The following is a 20699-nucleotide window of genomic DNA, read 5'->3' as shown; positions in this document are numbered from 1 at the left end:
AATTGATTCATATAAGTTTAAAGACACTAAAACTAATATACTTTTCATTTCCGCTTGAAAATGCTTGCTAACAAATGCATGTAGACAACTATAGCTGGGACTTATTATCTGGAAAGCACTGTAGGGACACGGCATAAAGCCTCACCTTGTCCTAGTTTCAATTTCATACCAATACCATGAAAAATGACTATTTTACACAGGTTGTTGTGCATGTCTTAGCGTACTTTTTCTAAAACAGCACCACCCCTTGGCGGCAGGCGGCAGGCGGCTGCTGCTGCATCACGCCGTAGTTTGACGCAGATGTGTTTTTTTGCTGGTAGATCATGGACTTCCTACTTAAAGCTGGATATCGTTATTTTCAGAATTTTATTGGCTACACGAAGTGCCAGTCATCGGCACAATTGCTTGCGATTGGCTCGGCCTACCCACGAAATAATAGGGGCTGGCCCTTCCTTACAGTGCGGGTGCTCGTTGGCTATTGAAGGCTGTGACATGTGAGCTCCTATTGGGTCGGATTTGGTGTCACTCGAAAGGTTAGAGTTCAGAACGTGTTGAACCATGTGAGATTGTGCTATGACTGCCTGGTGAAGATAAAACATTTCTTGAATACAAACTGCAAAGAAAGTGCACAATCCACATAGTCCTCTTTGGTGTAGTGGTATGTAAATTGGGATTTGGACTTAGCGTGATGATTTCCTTGTCAGGCATGTCTTCGTGAAGCCTGGATAGCTCAGTCGGTAGAGCATCAGACTTTTAATCTGAGGGTCCAGGGTTCAAGTCCCTGTTCAGGTGACCAGTTTGTTGCGCCTGCCAGTGTCATTGTTCATGAATGGCAGGGTGGTATGCTTGGATGTGCGTGCTACACCCACAAGTCCAAAAGACCCCCTTTACCCTTGTCATTAGCACAAACTGCACATATTTGCATCTGTGCTAGCCTGATCATAAATCTGATTGTAATTCGAAGACCACATGCAAATAAGGGTCGACCCTACCCACTCGACAAGTAGGTGGTAATAGACCTAATGCTGATTGTAAACTCTCAAAAGTGCCGGTAGAGCATCAGACTTTTAATCTGAGGGTCCAGGGTTCAAGTCCCTGTTCAGGCGACCAGTTTGTTGCGCCTGCCAGTGTCATTGTTCATGAATGGCAGGGTGGTATGCTTGGATGTGCGTGCTACACCCACAAGTCCAAAAGACCCCCTTTACCCTTGTCATTAGCACACACTGCACATATTTGCATCTGTGCTAGCCTGATCATAAATCTGATTGTAATTCGAAGACCACATGCAAATAAGGGTCGACCCTACCCACTCGACAAGTAGGTGGTAATAGGCCTAATGCTCATTGTAAACTGTCAAAAGTGCCAGAAGAACAGCAACGTCTCCATTTAAGCAGTGTTATTCTAAGCATAACAGTTTAGCTGCACCACAACAAAGGCACCTGGAGGTTTTTAGAAAGTCTTTTAACCTCTTAACATTCCTGTCAAATTCATGTCAAACACCTATTCAAGGCATATCCAAAGTAAATTCAATGCAGTTCTTGAACCATTTGGAGTGTATGCCTGGTTTTGAGTTTCTCTGAAAGATAACACTCTGGAGTGTCTAACCCAAAGGTCAGATTGATTGTAATTGATTCATATAAGTTTAAAGACACTAAAACTAATATACTTTTCATTTCCGCTTGAAAATGCTTGCTAACAAATGCATGTAGACAACTATAGCTGGGACTTATTATCTGGAAAGCACTGTAGGGACACGGCATAAAGCCTCACCTTGTCCTAGTTTCAATTTCATACCAATACCATGAAAAATGACTATTTTACACAGGTTGTTGTGCATGTCTTAGCGTACTTTTTCTAAAACAGCACCACCCCTTGGCGGCAGGCGGCAGGCGGCTGCTGCTGCATCACGCCGTAGTTTGACGCAGATGTGTTTTTTGCTGGTAGATCATGGACTTCCTACTTAAAGCTGGATATCGTTATTTTCAGAATTTTATTGGCTACACGAAGTGCCAGTCATCGGCACAATTGCTTGCGATTGGCTCGGCCTACCCACGAAATAATAGGGGCTGGCCCTTCCTTACAGTGCGGGTGCTCGTTGGCTATTGAAGGCTGTGACATGTGAGCTCCTATTGGGTCGGATTTGGTGTCACTCGAAAGGTTAGAGTTCAGAACGTGTTGAACCATGTGAGATTGTGCTATGACTGCCTGGTGAAGATAAAACATTTCTTGAATACAAACTGCAAAGAAAGTGCACAATCCACATAGTCCTCTTTGGTGTAGTGGTATGTAAATTGGGATTTGGACTTAGCGTGATGATTTCCTTGTCAGGCATGTCTTCGTGAAGCCTGGATAGCTCAGTCGGTAGAGCATCAGACTTTTAATCTGAGGGTCCAGGGTTCAAGTCCCTGTTCAGGCGACCAGTTTGTTGCGCCTGCCAGTGTCATTGTTCATGAATGGCAGGGTGGTATGCTTGGATGTGCGTGCTACACCCACAAGTCCAAAAGACCCCCTTTACCCTTGTCATTAGCACACACTGCACATATTTGCATCTGTGCTAGCCTGATCATAAATCTGATTGTAATTCGAAGACCACATGCAAATAAGGGTCGACCCTACCCACTCGACAAGTAGGTGGTAATAGACCTAATGCTGATTGTAAACTCTCAAAAGTGCCGGTAGAGCATCAGACTTTTAATCTGAGGGTCCAGGGTTCAAGTCCCTGTTCAGGCGACCAGTTTGTTGTGCCTGCCAGTGTCATTGTTCATGAATGGCAGGGTGGTATGCTTGGATGTGCGTGCTACACCCACAAGTCCAAAAGACCCCCTTTACCCTTGTCATTAGCACACACTGCACATATTTGCATCTGTGCTAGCCTGATCATAAATCTGATTGTAATTCGAAGACCACATGCAAATAAGGGTCGACCCTACCCACTCGACAAGTAGGTGGTAATAGGCCTAATGCTCATTGTAAACTGTCAAAAGTGCCAGAAGAACAGCAACGTCTCCATTTAAGCAGTGTTATTCTAAGCATAACAGTTTAGCTGCACCACAACAAAGGCACCTGGAGGTTTTTAGAAAGTCTTTTAACCTCTTAACATTCCTGTCAAATTCATGTCAAACACCTATTCAAGGCATATCCAAAGTAAATTCAATGCAGTTCTTGAACCGTTTGGAGTGTATGCCTGGTTTTGAGTTTCTCTGAAAGATAACACTCTGGAGTGTCTAACCCAAAGGTCAGATTGATTGTAATTGATTCATATAAGTTTAAAGACACTAAAACTAATATACTTTTCATTTCCGCTTGAAAATGCTTGCTAACAAATGCATGTAGACAACTATAGCTGGGACTTATTATCTGGAAAGCACTGTAGGGACACGGCATAAAGCCTCACCTTGTCCTAGTTTCAATTTCATACCAATACCATGAAAAATGACTATTTTACACAGGTTGTTGTGCATGTCTTAGCGTACTTTTTCTAAAACAGCACCACCCCTTGGCGGCAGGCGGCTGCTGCTGCATCACGCCGTAGTTTGACGCAGATGTGTTTTTTGCTGGTAGATCATGGACTTCCTACTTAAAGCTGGATATCGTTATTTTCAGAATTTTATTGGCTACACGAAGTGCCAGTCATCGACACAATTGCTTGCGATTGGCTCGGCCTACCCACGAAATAATAGGGGCTGGCCCTTCCTTACAGCGGGTGCTCGTTGGCTATTGAAGGCTGTGAAACGGACATGTGAGCTCCTATTGGGTCGGATTTGGTGTCACTCGAAAGGTTAGAGTTCAGAACGTGTTGAACCATGTGAGATTGTGCTATGACTGCCTGGTGAAGATAAAACATTTCTTGAATACAAACTGCAAAGAAAGTGCACAATCCACATAGTCCTCTTTGGTGTAGTGGTATGTAAATTGGGATTTGGACTTAGCGTGATGATTTCCTTGTCAGGCATGTCTTCGAAAACCTAGATAGCTCAGTCGGTAGAGCATCAGACTTTTAATCTGAGGGTCCAGGGTTCAAGTCCCTGTTCAGGCGACTAGTTTGTTGCGCCTGCCAGTGTCATTGTTCATGAATGGCACGGTGGTATGCTTGGATGTGCGTGCTACATCAATACCATGAAAAATGACTATTTTACACAGGTTGTTGTGCATGTCTTAGCGTACTTTTTCTAAAACAGCACCACCCCTTGGCGGCAGGCGGCTGCTGCTGCATCATGCCGTAGTTTGACGCAGATGTGTTTTTTTGCTGGTAGATCATGGACTTCCTACTTAAAGCTGGATATCGTTAATTTCAGAATTTTATTGGCTACACGAAGTGCCAGTCATCGGCGCAATTGCTTGCGATTGGCTCGGCCTACCCACGAAATAATAGGGGCTGGCCCTTCCTTACAGCGCGGGTGCTCGTTGGCTATTGAAGGCTGTGAAACGGACATGTGAGCTCCTATTGGGTCGGATTTGGTGTCACTCGAAAGGTTAGAGTTCAGAACGTGTTGAACCATGTGAGATTGTGCTATGACTGCCTGGTGAAGATAAAACATTTCTTGAATACAAACTGCAAAGAAAGTGCACAATCCACATAGTCCTCTTTGGTGTAGTGGTATGTAAATTGGGATTTGGACTTAGCGTGATGATTTCCTTGTCAGGCATGTCTTTGTGAAGCCTGGATAGCTCAGTCGGTAGAGCATCAGACTTTTAATCTGAGGGTCCAGGGTTCAAGTCCCTGTTCAGGTGACCAGTTTGTTGCGCCTGCCAGTGTCATTGTTCATGAATGGCAGGGTGGTATGTTTGGATGTGCGTGCTACACCCACAAGTCCAAAAGACCCCCTTTACCCTTGTCATTAGCACACTTGCACTGCACATATTTGCATCTGTGCTAGCCTGATCATAAATCTGATTGTAATTCGTAGACCACATGCAAATAAGCGCCGACCCTACCCACGCGACAAGTAGGTGGTAATAGACCTAATGCTGATTGTAAACTGTCAAAAGTGCTGGTAGAGCATCAGACTTTTAATCTGAGGGTCCAGGGTTCAAGTCCCTGTTCAGGCGACCAGTTTGTTGCGCCTGCCAGTGTCATTGTTCATGAATGGCAGGGTGGTATGCTTGGATGTGCGTGCTACACCCACAAGTCCAAAAGACCCCCTTTACCCTTGTCATTAGCACACACTGCACATATTTGCATCTGTGCTAGCCTGATCATAAATCTGATTGTAATTCGAAGACCACATGCAAATAAGGGTCGACCCTACCCACTCGACAAGTAGGTGGTAATAGGCCTAATGCTCATTGTAAACTGTCAAAAGTGCCAGAAGAACAGCAACGTCTCCATTTAAGCAGTGTTATTCTAAGCATAACAGTTTAGCTGCACCACAACAAAGGCACCTGGAGGTTTTTAGAAAGTCTTTTAACCTCTTAACATTCCTGTCAAATTCATGTCAAACACCTATTCAAGGCATATCCAAAGTAAATTCAATGCAGTTCTTGAACCATTTGGAGTGTATGCCTGGTTTTGAGTTTCTCTGAAAGATAACACTCTGGAGTGTCTAACCCAAAGGTCAGATTGATTGTAATTGATTCATATAAGTTTAAAGACACTAAAACTAATATACTTTTCATTTCCGCTTGAAAATGCTTGCTAACAAATGCATGTAGACAACTATAGCTGGGACTTATTATCTGGAAAGCACTGTAGGGACACGGCATAAAGCCTCACCTTGTCCTAGTTTCAATTTCATACCAATACCATGAAAAATGACTATTTTACACAGGTTGTTGTGCATGTCTTAGCGTACTTTTTCTAAAACAGCACCACCCCTTGGCGGCAGGCGGCAGGCGGCTGCTGCTGCATCACGCCGTAGTTTGACGCAGATGTGTTTTTTTGCTGGTAGATCATGGACTTCCTACTTAAAGCTGGATATCGTTATTTTCAGAATTTTATTGGCTACACGAAGTGCCAGTCATCGGCACAATTGCTTGCGATTGGCTCGGCCTACCCACGAAATAATAGGGGCTGGCCCTTCCTTACAGTGCGGGTGCTCGTTGGCTATTGAAGGCTGTGACATGTGAGCTCCTATTGGGTCGGATTTGGTGTCACTCGAAAGGTTAGAGTTCAGAACGTGTTGAACCATGTGAGATTGTGCTATGACTGCCTGGTGAAGATAAAACATTTCTTGAATACAAACTGCAAAGAAAGTGCACAATCCACATAGTCCTCTTTGGTGTAGTGGTATGTAAATTGGGATTTGGACTTAGCGTGATGATTTCCTTGTCAGGCATGTCTTCGTGAAGCCTGGATAGCTCAGTCGGTAGAGCATCAGACTTTTAATCTGAGGGTCCAGGGTTCAAGTCCCTGTTCAGGTGACCAGTTTGTTGCGCCTGCCAGTGTCATTGTTCATGAATGGCAGGGTGGTATGCTTGGATGTGCGTGCTACACCCACAAGTCCAAAAGACCCCCTTTACCCTTGTCATTAGCACACACTGCACATATTTGCATCTGTGCTAGCCTGATCATAAATCTGATTGTAATTCGAAGACCACATGCAAATAAGGGTCGACCCTACCCACTCGACAAGTAGGTGGTAATAGACCTAATGCTGATTGTAAACTCTCAAAAGTGCCGGTAGAGCATCAGACTTTTAATCTGAGGGTCCAGGGTTCAAGTCCCTGTTCAGGCGACCAGTTTGTTGCGCCTGCCAGTGTCATTGTTCATGAATGGCAGGGTGGTATGCTTGGATGTGCGTGCTACACCCACAAGTCCAAAAGACCCCCTTTACCCTTGTCATTAGCACACACTGCACATATTTGCATCTGTGCTAGCCTGATCATAAATCTGATTGTAATTCGAAGACCACATGCAAATAAGGGTCGACCCTACCCACTCGACAAGTAGGTGGTAATAGGCCTAATGCTCATTGTAAACTGTCAAAAGTGCCAGAAGAACAGCAACGTCTCCATTTAAGCAGTGTTATTCTAAGCATAACAGTTTAGCTGCACCACAACAAAGGCACCTGGAGGTTTTTAGAAAGTCTTTTAACCTCTTAACATTCCTGTCAAATTCATGTCAAACACCTATTCAAGGCATATCCAAAGTAAATTCAATGCAGTTCTTGAACCGTTTGGAGTGTATGCCTGGTTTTGAGTTTCTCTGAAAGATAACACTCTGGAGTGTCTAACCCAAAGGTCAGATTGATTGTAATTGATTCATATAAGTTTAAAGACACTAAAACTAATATACTTTTCATTTCCGCTTGAAAATGCTTGCTAACAAATGCATGTAGACAACTATAGCTGGGACTTATTATCTGGAAAGCACTGTAGGGACACGGCATAAAGCCTCACCTTGTCCTAGTTTCAATTTCATACCAATACCATGAAAAATGACTATTTTACACAGGTTGTTGTGCATGTCTTAGCGTACTTTTTCTAAAACAGCACCACCCCTTGGCGGCAGGCGGCTGCTGCTGCATCACGCCGTAGTTTGACGCAGATGTGTTTTTTTGCTGGTAGATCATGGACTTCCTACTTAAAGCTGGATATCGTTATTTTCAGAATTTTATTGGCTACACGAAGTGCCAGTCATCGGCACAATTGCTTGCGATTGGCTCGGCCTACCCACGAAATAATAGGGGCTGGCCCTTCCTTACAGCGCGGGTGCTCGTTGGCTATTGAAGGCTGTGAAACGGACATGTGAGCTCCTATTGGGTCGGATTTGGTGTCACTCGAAAGGTTAGAGTTCAGAACGTGTTGAACCATGTGAGATTGTGCTATGACTGCCTGGTGAAGATAAAACATTTCTTGAATACAAACTGCAAAGAAAGTGCACAATCCACATAGTCCTCTTTGGTGTAGTGGTATGTAAATTGGGATTTGGACTTAGCGTGATGATTTCCTTGTCAGGCATGTCTTTGTGAAGCCTGGATAGCTCAGTCGGTAGAGCATCAGACTTTTAATCTGAGGGTCCAGGGTTCAAGTCCCTGTTCAGGTGACCAGTTTGTTGCGCCTGCCAGTGTCATTGTTCATGAATGGCAGGGTGGTATGCTTGGATGTGCGTGCTACACCCACAAGTCCAAAAGACCCCCTTTACCCTTGTCATTAGCACACTTGCACTGCACATATTTGCATCTGTGCTAGCCTGATCATAAATCTGATTGTAATTCGTAGACCGCATGCAAATAAGCGCCGACCCTACCCACGCGACAAGTAGGTGGTAATAGACCTAATGCTGATTGTAAACTGTCAAAAGTGCTGGTAGAGCATCAGACTTTTAATCTGAGGGTTCAAGTCCCTGTTCAGGCGACCAGTTTGTTGCGCCTGCCAGTGTCATTGTTCATGAATGGCAGGGTGGTATGCTTGGATGTGCGTGCTACACCCACAAGTCCAAAAGACCCCCTTTACCCTTGTCATTAGCACACACTGCACATATTTGCATCTGTGCTAGCCTGATCATAAATCTGATTGTAATTCGAAGACCACATGCAAATAAGGGTCGACCCTACCCACTCGACAAGTAGGTGGTAATAGGCCTAATGCTCATTGTAAACTGTCAAAAGTGCCAGAAGAACAGCAACGTCTCCATTTAAGCAGTGTTATTCTAAGCATAACAGTTTAGCTGCACCACAACAAAGGCACCTGGAGGTTTTTAGAAAGTCTTTTAACCTCTTAACATTCCTGTCAAATTCATGTCAAACACCTATTCAAGGCATATCCAAAGTAAATTCAATGCAGTTCTTGAACCGTTTGGAGTGTATGCCTGGTTTTGAGTTTCTCTGAAAGATAACACTCTGGAGTGTCTAACCCAAAGGTCAGATTGATTGTAATTGATTCATATAAGTTTAAAGACACTAAAACTAATATACTTTTCATTTCCGCTTGAAAATGCTTGCTAACAAATGCATGTAGACAACTATAGCTGGGACTTATTATCTGGAAAGCACTGTAGGGACACGGCATAAAGCCTCACCTTGTCCTAGTTTCAATTTCATACCAATACCATGAAAAATGACTATTTTACACAGGTTGTTGTGCATGTCTTAGCGTACTTTTTCTAAAACAGCACCACCCCTTGGCGGCAGGCGGCTGCTGCTGCATCACGCCGTAGTTTGACGCAGATGTGTTTTTTTGCTGGTAGATCATGGACTTCCTACTTAAAGCTGGATATCGTTATTTTCAGAATTTTATTGGCTACACGAAGTGCCAGTCATCGGCACAATTGCTTGCGATTGGCTCGGCCTACCCACGAAATAATAGGGGCTGGCCCTTCCTTACAGCGCGGGTGCTCGTTGGCTATTGAAGGCTGTGAAACGGACATGTGAGCTCCTATTGGGTCGGATTTGGTGTCACTCGAAAGGTTAGAGTTCAGAACGTGTTGAACCATGTGAGATTGTGCTATGACTGCCTGGTGAAGATAAAACATTTCTTGAATACAAACTGCAAAGAAAGTGCACAATCCACATAGTCCTCTTTGGTGTAGTGGTATGTAAATTGGGATTTGGACTTAGCGTGATGATTTCCTTGTCAGGCATGTCTTTGTGAAGCCTGGATAGCTCAGTCGGTAGAGCATCAGACTTTTAATCTGAGGGTCCAGGGTTCAAGTCCCTGTTCAGGTGACCAGTTTGTTGCGCCTGCTAGTGTCATTGTTCATGAATGGCACGGTGGTATGTTTGGATGTGCGTGCTACACCCACAAGTCCAAAAGACCCCCTTTACCCTTGTCATTAGCACACTTGCACTGCACATATTTGCATCTGTGCTAGCCTGATCATAAATCTGATTGTAATTCGTAGACCACATGCAAATAAGGGTCGACCCTACCCACGCGACAAGTAGGTGGTAATAGACCTAATGCTGATTGTAAACTGTCAAAAGTGCTGGTAGAGCATCAGACTTTTAATCTGAGGGTTCAAGTCCCTGTTCAGGCGACCAGTTTGTTGCGCCTGCCAGTGTCATTGTTCATGAATGGCAGGGTGGTATGCTTGGATGTGCGTGCTACACCCACAAGTCCAAAAGACCCCCTTTACCCTTGTCATTAGCACACACTGCACATATTTGCATCTGTGCTAGCCTGATCATAAATCTGATTGTAATTCGAAGACCACATGCAAATAAGGGTCGACCCTACCCACTCGACAAGTAGGTGGTAATAGGCCTAATGCTCATTGTAAACTGTCAAAAGTGCCAGAAGAACAGCAACGTCTCCATTTAAGCAGTGTTATTCTAAGCATAACAGTTTAGCTGCCCACAACAAAGGCACCTGGAGGTTTTTAGAAAGTCTTTTAACCTCTTAACATTCCTGTCAAATTCATGTCAAACACCTATTCAAGGCATATCCAAAGTAAATTCAATGCAGTTCTTGAACCGTTTGGAGTGTATGCCTGGTTTTGAGTTTCTCTGAAAGATAACACTCTGGAGTGTCTAACCCAAAGGTCAGATTGATTGTAATTGATTCATATAAGTTTAAAGACACTAAAACTAATATACTTTTCATTTCCGCTTGAAAATGCTTGCTAACAAATGCATGTAGACAACTATAGCTGGGACTTATTATCTGGAAAGCACTGTAGGGACACGGCATAAAGCCTCACCTTGTCCTAGTTTCAATTTCATACCAATACCATGAAAAATGACTATTTTACACAGGTTGTTGTGCATGTCTTAGCGTACTTTTTCTAAAACAGCACCACCCCTTGGCGGCAGGCGGCTGCTGCTGCATCACGCCGTAGTTTGACGCAGATGTGTTTTTTTGCTGGTAGATCATGGACTTCCTACTTAAAGCTGGATATCGTTATTTTCAGAATTTTATTGGCTACACGAAGTGCCAGTCATCGGCACAATTGCTTGCGATTGGCTCGGCCTACCCACGAAATAATAGGGGCTGGCCCTTCCTTACAGCGCGGGTGCTCGTTGGCTATTGAAGGCTGTGAAACGGACATGTGAGCTCCTATTGGGTCGGATTTGGTGTCACTCGAAAGGTTAGAGTTCAGAACGTGTTGAACCATGTGAGATTGTGCTATGACTGCCTGGTGAAGATAAAACATTTCTTGAATACAAACTGCAAAGAAAGTGCACAATCCACATAGTCCTCTTTGGTGTAGTGGTATGTAAATTGGGATTTGGACTTAGCGTGATGATTTCCTTGTCAGGCATGTCTTCGTGAAGCCTGGATAGCTCAGTCGGTAGAGCATCAGGCTTTTAATCTGAGGGTCCAGGGTTCAAGTCCCTGTTCAGGTGACCAGTTTGTTGCGCCTGCCAGTGTCATTGTTCATGAATGGCACGGTGGTATGTTTGGATGTGCGTGCTACACCCACAAGTCCAAAAGACCCCCTTTACCCTTGTCATTAGCACACTTTCACTGCACATATTTGCATCTGTGCTATCCTGATCATAAATCTGATTGTAATTCGAAGACCACATGCAAATAAGGGTCGACCCTACCCACTCGACAAGTAGGTGGTAATAGACCTAATGCTGATTGTAAACTCTCAAAAGTGCTGGTAGAGCATCAGACTTTTAATCTGAGGGTCCAGGGTTCAAGTCCCTGTTCAGGCGACCAGTTTGTTGCGCCTGCCAGTGTCATTGTTCATGAATGGCAGGGTGGTATGCTTGGATGTGCGTGCTACACCCACAAGTCCAAAAGACCCCCTTTACCCTTGTCATTAGCACACACTGCACATATTTGCATCTGTGCTAGCCTGATCATAAATCTGATTGTAATTCGAAGACCACATGCAAATAAGGGTCGACCCTACCCACTCGACAAGTAGGTGGTAATAGGCCTAATGCTCATTGTAAACTGTCAAAAGTGCCAGAAGAACAGCAACGTCTCCATTTAAGCAGTGTTATTCTAAGCATAACAGTTTAGCTGCACCACAACAAAGGCACCTGGAGGTTTTTAGAAAGTCTTTTAACCTCTTAACATTCCTGTCAAATTCATGTCAAACACCTATTCAAGGCATATCCAAAGTAAATTCAATGCAGTTCTTGAACCATTTGGAGTGTATGCCTGGTTTTGAGTTTCTCTGAAAGATAACACTCTGGAGTGTCTAACACAAAGGTCAGAATGATTGTAATTGATTCATATAAGTTTAAAGACACTAAAACTAATATACTTTACATTTCCGCTTGAAAATGCTTGCTAACAAATGCATGTAGACAACTATAGCTGGGACTTATTATCTGGAAAGCACTGTAGGGACACGGCATAAAGCCTCACCTTGTCCTAGTTTCAATTTCATACCAATACCATGAAAAATGACTATTTTACACAGGTTGTTGTGCATGTCTTAGCAGGCGCAACAAACTTTACCAGTTTGTTGCGCCTGCCAGTGTCAGTGTTCATGAATGGAAGCTTGGTTTATTCGGACATGTGTGCTGGGCAGGGAAGTTTGCAGAAAGTCTTGGGTTGTGTCTACTATCTTCATTATTGATAAATGTAAGAATTGAGCTTCTTGACATGAATGTTAAGTAAAAAAGAGTGAAAGACCCTGTTTATCCTTAACACTTTCATTGCACATGGCCACATATTTGTGTGCCTTCTGGACAGATCACAAATATTTCATTTGTGCATGTTTTTAACAACCTGGGCGATTTCTGCCTCTGCTCTAGTACAGTGGAAGTGAGTAGACTTTCAATTGTGGCTCTTAAGGATTAAATCTTATTAGAAAATATGTTAACAAAGAAAAGAACAACACTGTTATCAGGCATCATGACACCCACATCACAGTCTTTATGTAGCTCTACATCATTGCACATAAATATCCATGATTGGAGAATACAACCTAAATAGAAGGCTGAATCAAATACAAAGGAGAAAAAGTTGGATGTGTTAAATTTTCCAACAAATTTAGCATCAATTTTATTCCAAGATATAAATCATCTCTCAATCTGAATATAAGTCAGTCTTTCCATCTCATGGATCTCTTTAATGATTTCAAGCCAATTATCTAGGCGGATCAATATGCAACCATTTACGACTGATTGCCGTTTTCCCTCTCAGGAAGTATCTGTAATTTCCTGTTATTCCTTCTGGCATAATGACAAACACTGCCTACTGCTTACTGTTTTTTTTTTATCATTTAAACTTAATATTGTCATTCTGTTCGGTTAAGTATTTGTCAATATTTGCTTCCCTAATCTCTTTTAAGAAATATTTGTGTAATTTTAAGTTTCTAAAGAAGTCAGTGTTCTCCAACTGTGTTTTTCTCTTGTGTTTAAAAACTCTGTAACGTGTTCCTCTCTAGTTTTGTCTATTTGTCCAGTACAGTTTTGTTTTAATTCAGTATCATATGGTTTCAACTCAACATATAATTTTAAGTGGGGAGAGCCTTGGCAGCCCGGTGGTTACTGTCCAATGTGCATGCCGCATTATAGCAACAAGTGACCTTTGTTGCATATTTAACCCAACAATATGGGTACATGAATATTTGCTCTGCATTAAATGACAACTTCCAAAACATTAAAAACCATAAAAATGCAAAACTCAAGTTTCCTTTTCTACTATACTGTAGTATTACTATATTAAATACATAGTGTGCACATACATATATTTTCTATTCATTACTTTTTGTTCTTTAAACAAAATCATCTAATTTATTTATCAATATTGTTGCTGTTATTTTGTAGTTGTTTTTTCCGCCTCATCCTCATACATACCTAAACCTTCCTCCTGTCACACTTATTTATGCAGATGAATACACAACTCACTTTCACTCATGCACACAAACACATACAAATTTTGAAATATCTATTCATAGATCTCCCACTAACAAAAGCAATTAAAAACCAAATTCATATCATAACTTCTGTCTGTTATGTCTTCTTCTTTTGTTTTGATCCATGTCTGTCTAATAATAGCAATCTATACTTTGTCACAGGTGTTAGTCTGCTTGTTCAGAGCTGAGGATTACTTTATGGCAAGTGTGTGAGACTCACTGAAGACTTCCAGGTGAGCAGTGATGGAGATGTTGGAGTGTTTGACAGAGCAGGTGTACTCTCCGCTGTCATCATGACCAGCATTGGACAGCTCGAGCGTCCCGTTGGTCAGCAGGGAGACACGAGGGTCCGACAGCAGAGGAATCCTGTTCTCACCCTCCCTACAAAGAACACATACACACACACACACACAGATATTGATCCTTACGTACATTAATCAGAGGTGTCCCTCCTGAGTCTTTCAAGGTTTATTACAACATTAGGCGCCCAGAAACGAATACTATAGCAACAGTAAATTCCCGTAACTCCATCAATGGAAGTGTGTTTCCCGGCTCATCAGTGAATGGACGGTAGATGGAAAAAGATCAATAAATGACCAGAGAGAGAGAGAGAGAGAGAGAGAAAGAAACTATTTCAGTTTGCACATTGTGAGCATAATGTTTAAAGCCTGCAAAACAACCTCTCACTGGGGAAAAGCAGACTTTGCATAATACATAATACAGTGTTCTATTAATATGAAAGAGTTGACAGCAAAAAGAAAACTGTTCCAAAATCATAATTTAACATGATATTTCTTCATTTATCTTTTCTATTATGTGTTCTCTGTTATGGTCTAAATGTTAAATTGCTGTCTCTGCCAGGTATGTACATGTTTTAGCTTAAAAACAGTCAATTTTAAAGAAATACCAGAATCAGCCTTTAAAGAACAACATGTGTAATATATGTGCCCTCAGATTCCCAGAAATGTGACCTCAGTGACCTCAGTGGGAGCTACGGCCCTGTACATACAGTGGTGATATGAGCTTTCAGGAAATTGCAAACCAACTGAAATTTGTCAATTAAGTTACACAAGTTTAGCTTTTTTTTTTTTCATAAGAACAATAAACACGGAACCCTGAAGGGGCTGATTGAAGTTGACTGATGTGGCTGCTCCCGGAGTGCTTTTTGTTAATGCAACCACCTGAGGGCGCTGCTCCATTGAGAGAAAATACCTTAGGCTGTATTACATAAACATAGACTTTAAGATAGAGACTCCATTCCAAGGTTTAGGGATTTTAAAGAATTTTAAATATGATCTGATACTTTAGAGATCTCGTTTTACAACTTAAAAGATAAGAAGAACGTCAGAAAGTTTTGAGGGACGGACAAACACCAGATATGCTGACACGTCACCCAGTGCGACAGTGAGGCTCATTGATGTGTTTTTAATAGTTTTTGGACAACAATGGAGCTCTGTGGCTCAGAGGAAGAAGAGAGATCAGACTGTGATACACACACAGAACCTGCTAGTAGATACATGGGATTAGTTAGTGTCCATTAATAAGCCAGTCATTTGACTGTAACAGCAGCAGCAGTCACTTGAGGTTGGATAACCACAGAATGGGCCTTTTCTACAGGCCCAGCAGAGGTGTAAATAATCACATCGATGGCTGCATTGTCTGTTCAGGTGTCCCAGAAGATCATGACAGTCTGACTGAGAGCAGCTAAATTCAACCAACATTCATTTTATTATTTCCACCGGAGTTTTTCCTTCTGTAAAATGTCTTTGGGGAAAAGAAAGTCTCAGATCAGTTATCCAGGTCATAGTTATCAAAGCAAGGTTAAAATCAAGGTCAACTGGTCTTGGTAAACGTAGTATTGCATTTAAAACCTTACTTTGTTAAATGTATGTAACAGCAAAATTTACGTATAGTATGAAAAGTAAAAGTATTCATTGTGCAGTAAATGTTCCTGTAAGAGTTTCACTATTACATTGGATGTTTCTGGATTAACATTGCTGCTGCATTAATGTCTTTGTTGCATTGTTTTTGCTGTAGATGTTTAAGGTTGAGCTCATATTAACTCCTTTATATACTTCTGGGTAGTTTAATCTACAGCAGTGCATTATATTCTATATTTCAACCTCGTGACGATGCATTTTTCAGCTGATCCACACCAGTACTGTAGTACTAGTATTCACTGGTAACTGTAGGACAAATGTAGTGGAGTTGCATAAAATGAAAATACTCAAGTAAATACAAGTACCTCAACATTGTACTTGAGCACTGCATTAGTACAGCACTTGAGTAATATACTTAGATTACACCACTGCTGATACTCATTATATGTAGTTACATTGCTGCACTCAGACCAAATGGGTTCACCAGCACATACAGATGCAGATTTCAGAGTTTTAGATGGAGGTCTTTAAGCTTCAGATAAATACCTGAAAAGTTTTCAGTCTCTTCGGTCGCGTCTGAACCTTTACTTCCCGTCTTTGTATTGTCCTTGGTTGATTGTTTGCACCTGTCCTAATGTTTGGACTTCTTACCTGTTTTGGACCATAGCCGGCCTTCACTCTCCGTAGGCTTGTTCCCAGTAAGTTTTAATGTATTATAGGCGCTCTTAGACCAACCCGTTCTCAATCCCTGATTCGTCACATGTGGACGCAAGGTCAAGACCCATAAAGTGTCAGTTTGCAATGCCCAGGGGATCCCTTTAGCGTCATAGTTCAACGCAGTGGGGGAAGTCCTGTAGCGTAAAAAGGTAGGTATATGATGTTTAACAGAAAAGAGTAAGGAGGTGGTTAAGGTGTTAAAAGGGGCCTTGACCAGCATCAATATGTGACGAGTTGGGAGTGAGAATATGTTGCTCAGACACTACCTTTGAGTTTGAATAATGTGTGTGTGTGTGTATGTGTCTCACCATGTGACATGTGGTCGTGGCGAGCCGAAGGATTCACAGTGCAGCTTGATGTCTTTGCCCTCAGTGACTCTGTACACCACTCCATCAGAGGACAGGATCTGAGGAGGAAGCTCTGAGAGACACAGAGGACAGAAATAAACACAGTTACTAATCCATCCCATGTTATGAGAACAAGCAGCTCTCTTCTAACAGGCTGAGGGGAAAGTGACGTTGCAGCGTACCAACGACATGGAGGTAGGTGTTGAGGAGGATGGAGCCGTGTTTGTTGGTGGCCTCACACTGATACACAGCGGTGTCAGCGTACTCGACGTCCTTCAGTATCAACACACCACCCGATACACTCCGACGGGGATCGTCGTCCACCTCTACACAGCGGGGGAGGAGAAGAGCGGTGAGAAAGAAGACGGAGCAGGCGAAGAGGTTAAAAATAGAGCATTACTGTGAGTTTGTCAAACAGAAACTCTTTGCAGGCTGCATACAAAGAACTGTTTGACCAAGAAGCTGTCGTCCAACGGACGAAGCAGCAGCTGTTTCAGGCTCCTCGTCTCTCTGTTCCTCTGTTTCCTGTCTCATTTCAGCAGCTGTGGTTCTCAGTTTTTAAATTTTGTTCCAACTCCTGTTTGTGTTTTTAGCATAGGTGTAATTCTAATGTAGCCAAAGTGTTTTTGTTCATTCTCTTTCTTTCTTTTCATTTCCTTCCTTTGTTCCTGTCTATTACTCTTCTTTACTATCTTACTTTCTTTCTTTCTACCACCCTTCATCTCTTTTTCCTTTTTTCCTCCTTATTATCTTTCCTTCCTTCCTCTCTTTCTCCCTTGCTTCCTTTTCCCTTCTTTCTTTCCATTCTTCCTTCTTTCCTTTCTCTGTCTCGTTCTTTCTTTTTATTTCTGTCTTCCTTGTCTTCTCTTTCTCCCTTCCTTCCTTCTTACCATCCATTTCTTCCTTTCTTCCTCCTCCCTCTTTTTCTCCCTCTCTTCCTGCCTTCTCTTCCTTGCTTCTTTGATTTCCTTTCACCCAACCATCCTCTCTTCGTTCCTTTCTTCCTTCTTTCTTCCTCCCTTTCTTTCCTCCTTCCTTCCTGTAGGTTCTTTCAGTCAGTCAGATGAGGATCTTGGTGAGTCCATCTCAACAAAAGTACCCTGTCTAATTCATCTAAGCAAAAGAGGCTCTCTGTTGTAGTGGACAGAGTGGAGCCAGGAAATGATCGTTGAAATCTCTCTGGTCATCAAGCTTTGTGTGATATAAAGTCAGACTTTAAGTGAACCATAAGAAAAGTTGATCATGAAAAGTGCTGATCACTGGACTTAATTTGGCATCAGAGTCAGAAAGGGCAGAGAACTTTACCACAGAACAGTTTAAGTCATTTGCAGGTAGAGGTAGAGCAGGAAAATACATTTTGTCTCAAAGGCTGTTTGTTCTGTTTGTTTGGCATTTTTCACATGTACATTTTAAGCTATAGTTTTAAACAGTACTTCAGTATAAGCTCATCAAGTACTTGACTGTTTTCTTCAGGAATAGAAGTAAAAATAACACAAGCAGACTGGACAACAAATAAACACATAAAAAAAGAAAGCCGTACCTGCGACTGGCTCCCCATTGATGCTCCAGGTGATGTTGGGCTTCGGGATCCCTTCAGCCTGACAGTCCAGTCGCACAGTTTCCCCGGGAGAGTACAGCAGGTTCTGAGGCTGCTTCAGCCAGTAGGGAGCCGCTACAAACACACAACAAACCACTCTAATTTACTGCTGCTGCTACAGACCTGTTGATGTAACAGTTCAATTATAAAATCCCCTTATCATTTAAAAGAAAACTGAGGCAAAGACATGAACTTAAACCAATCATCCGCATTACATCTTTTACTGATGCAGTACAGAACAACACAGCGTGAGGAAAAATACCTATGAAACAATTAAACAAGAACAGAGACGGATAAAGAAGGTGAAAATAATAGCACAAAATTAAAGATACACATTTGTAATAGCACAACAAAATCTCTAAATTACAGAACAACTCACTGCTGATGTTGGAAAGTTAACGGTGAGTTTGAGCCAATGTGTGAAGGTTTTTTAACATTATTTAATCATTTTTGGGGGGAGCTGTCAGCGTACATACATGTGGGAGCCTTTAACATCAGAGAAATAACCCTGATGATGTCATCGGGGTCATCTCAGAAAGGAGGGGCTACACATTTATAACAAAACGCCTGTATTGTGGACTTGGGGCATTGCGTTTAATAGACATGGCAATTTACCAAGCACTGAGGGTCTAATAAAAAAAGCTATTATGTTGCATTATGGGAAATGTAGGTTCCAAAGGCGCTTCACCTACTTTTAGTTCAGCCAGACAACTCACGGGAAATGTCTATTACAGCAGAACATACAGTTTGGTGCTTAGGCTCCAACGTCTTTTCTCTCCGCAGATATGTTTACATGGAGATATTAGGATACAGATGAGGACAAATATTAAAACCAAGATACCAAAAAAAAATTCAAGATATCTATCCCACAACTAAAAAAAAAATGCAACACTTCATTTAAAGTACCGCTTTAAAGTTGTCTGTGAAAATATTTCCCTTTGATGCTTCCTGAGGGACTTTTAGTCTGTCAAACATTTACTGGCTTTAATTTAACATGTTCAAAGTGAAGGTTAGTAAACAACCTCAGAAAGAAAAGCATCATCTTTCTGCTCTCTGCCACCAAGCACTCAAGTCTCAGAACTAACATGGCAGTGACTTTTCAACATACAGCAGCAGTCATGTACTGTTTGCTGTTGTGTGTCCAGCAGCCCACCTTCCACAGTGACAGTGAAGGAGCGTGTGGCGGACCCGTGGCTGTTCAGGGCTGTACACTCGTACTCTCCGTCATCTTCCAGGGCGATGCTTTCGAAGTGAAGCATGCGGTTGTGGCTCTCCAGTCTGCCACTTGTTTCACCCAGCGCACTGTCCTTCTTTTTCCATTCTACCTTTGGAGTGGGTCTGCAGACACAGAGATAAGAATGAAAAGAGGAACGGGAAAGGAGAGCAGAAAGAGAACGATGACAGAGTCGATCGTGGAGGGAAGGGCGATGGTGGGAGATGAATTGATTGAGAGAGATATGGAGGAAATTAGAGTTGAATGAACACAGATGATCATGTTAATGATGTAATATCCTATTTCACCATTTATTGCCATGGAGACTGAACTCTCCGGGGAAGGAGGATAATTAGAGCGAACACAAAATAGCAATGAACCAGAGGCGAGATAAAATTATTTAATTAAAAGGATTAGTATCAAACTTGTGTGTGCGTGTACGTGTGTGCGTGTGTGGGGAACCAGGATTGGTTGCTTACCTGGTGCCAGATACAAACATTAAAGATATGAAATAGCTAATTAAACATCAAACTGCTATCACCACACTCAGTAATGAACATTCAAGCTGAAGATATGAGCACATTTCTGAAATTACTTAACATGAATAACGACTGATTACAGGTCACAGGTAGCATGTAGTGTTCACTTGCTGTTTCTTAGACTTTAATTGATGCTTGGGTGCCACACCTACTGTATATTTCACTATTTTGAACTTTCACATACTCACGCATATGCTTTAATTTTATATATCCTACCTTAACACACTCTAACCAGTAGATGCATTCAAATCTGCATCTGAAATCTACATCTAATGTTGTTAAAGCAGTAAAGCCATTAAAGCAGTCTACAGTTAATGTGGGTGATTCTTTCTTTATCTATTTTCTGCAGCTTCTTCATACTGCATGAAACACTTCCCCTTTAGTTCTTTAAATTCCTGCAGCCATCTGAAGGCAGCAGGATACATGTTGATAAATCTGCAGGCTCTGACATGAGAAGTCAGAGTCATTAAGCACGACCGTCAAACAGTGTCTACTTTCATTAAACTACATGCAAATGATACAGGCATAACTCGGTGTTTAAATAGAGACGCTGGATTACCAGAGCAAATGTGGCATTTCATTTTTTTAAATTTATAATTACAGTGCAAATGCTGTTGTGTTGGATCAAGTACGATATGATTCGACCATTTATGAAATAACACTGGATTAACAGCTTTCCTCATCAAGCATTATTTTATTAC

General features: G+C 42.1%; 1 protein-coding gene and 8 non-coding genes across 11 annotated transcripts in view; 8 read left to right on the top strand and 1 right to left on the bottom strand.

The window, feature by feature from the left end:
• The window catches only part of LOC119905023 (neural cell adhesion molecule L1.1-like), a 69690-nt gene that overhangs the window by 22296 nt on the left and 26695 nt on the right, over positions 1 to 20699 (bottom strand). For all 3 annotated transcript variants that reach the window (XM_038721703.1, XM_038721704.1, XM_038721705.1), the window contains 5 exons: positions 19400 to 19584; positions 18190 to 18321; positions 16832 to 16975; positions 16611 to 16722; positions 13926 to 14086 (listed from right to left, as the gene is read on the bottom strand). In XM_038721703.1, coding sequence (XP_038577631.1) covers positions 13926 to 14086; positions 16611 to 16722; positions 16832 to 16975; positions 18190 to 18321; positions 19400 to 19584 — 734 coding nt within the window. The remainder of the gene's footprint in view (positions 1 to 13925; positions 14087 to 16610; positions 16723 to 16831; positions 16976 to 18189; positions 18322 to 19399; positions 19585 to 20699) is intronic.
• Positions 720 to 792, top strand: trnak-uuu. The gene has a single exon. It is a non-coding gene; the product is annotated as a tRNA-Lys (tRNA).
• trnak-uuu lies at positions 2344 to 2416 on the top strand. The gene has a single exon. It is a non-coding gene; the product is annotated as a tRNA-Lys (tRNA).
• trnak-uuu lies at positions 3964 to 4036 on the top strand. The gene has a single exon. It is a non-coding gene; the product is annotated as a tRNA-Lys (tRNA).
• Positions 4659 to 4731, top strand: trnak-uuu. Its single transcript has one exon. It is a non-coding gene; the product is annotated as a tRNA-Lys (tRNA).
• Positions 6288 to 6360, top strand: trnak-uuu. The gene has a single exon. It is a non-coding gene; the product is annotated as a tRNA-Lys (tRNA).
• trnak-uuu lies at positions 7912 to 7984 on the top strand. Its single transcript has one exon. It is a non-coding gene; the product is annotated as a tRNA-Lys (tRNA).
• On the top strand, positions 9533 to 9605 carry trnak-uuu. Its single transcript has one exon. It is a non-coding gene; the product is annotated as a tRNA-Lys (tRNA).
• trnak-uuu lies at positions 11153 to 11225 on the top strand. Its single transcript has one exon. It is a non-coding gene; the product is annotated as a tRNA-Lys (tRNA).

Source organism: Micropterus salmoides, unplaced genomic scaffold (genome assembly GCF_014851395.1).
Source record: "Micropterus salmoides isolate LMB-PRFRI ecotype aquatic unplaced genomic scaffold, ASM1485139v1 Ms_hic_scaffold_16, whole genome shotgun sequence".
Lineage (NCBI taxonomy): Eukaryota > Metazoa > Chordata > Actinopteri > Centrarchiformes > Centrarchidae > Micropterus > Micropterus salmoides.
Note: the sequence above shows the minus strand (reverse complement) of the source record. Positions and strands in the feature narration are given on the sequence as shown.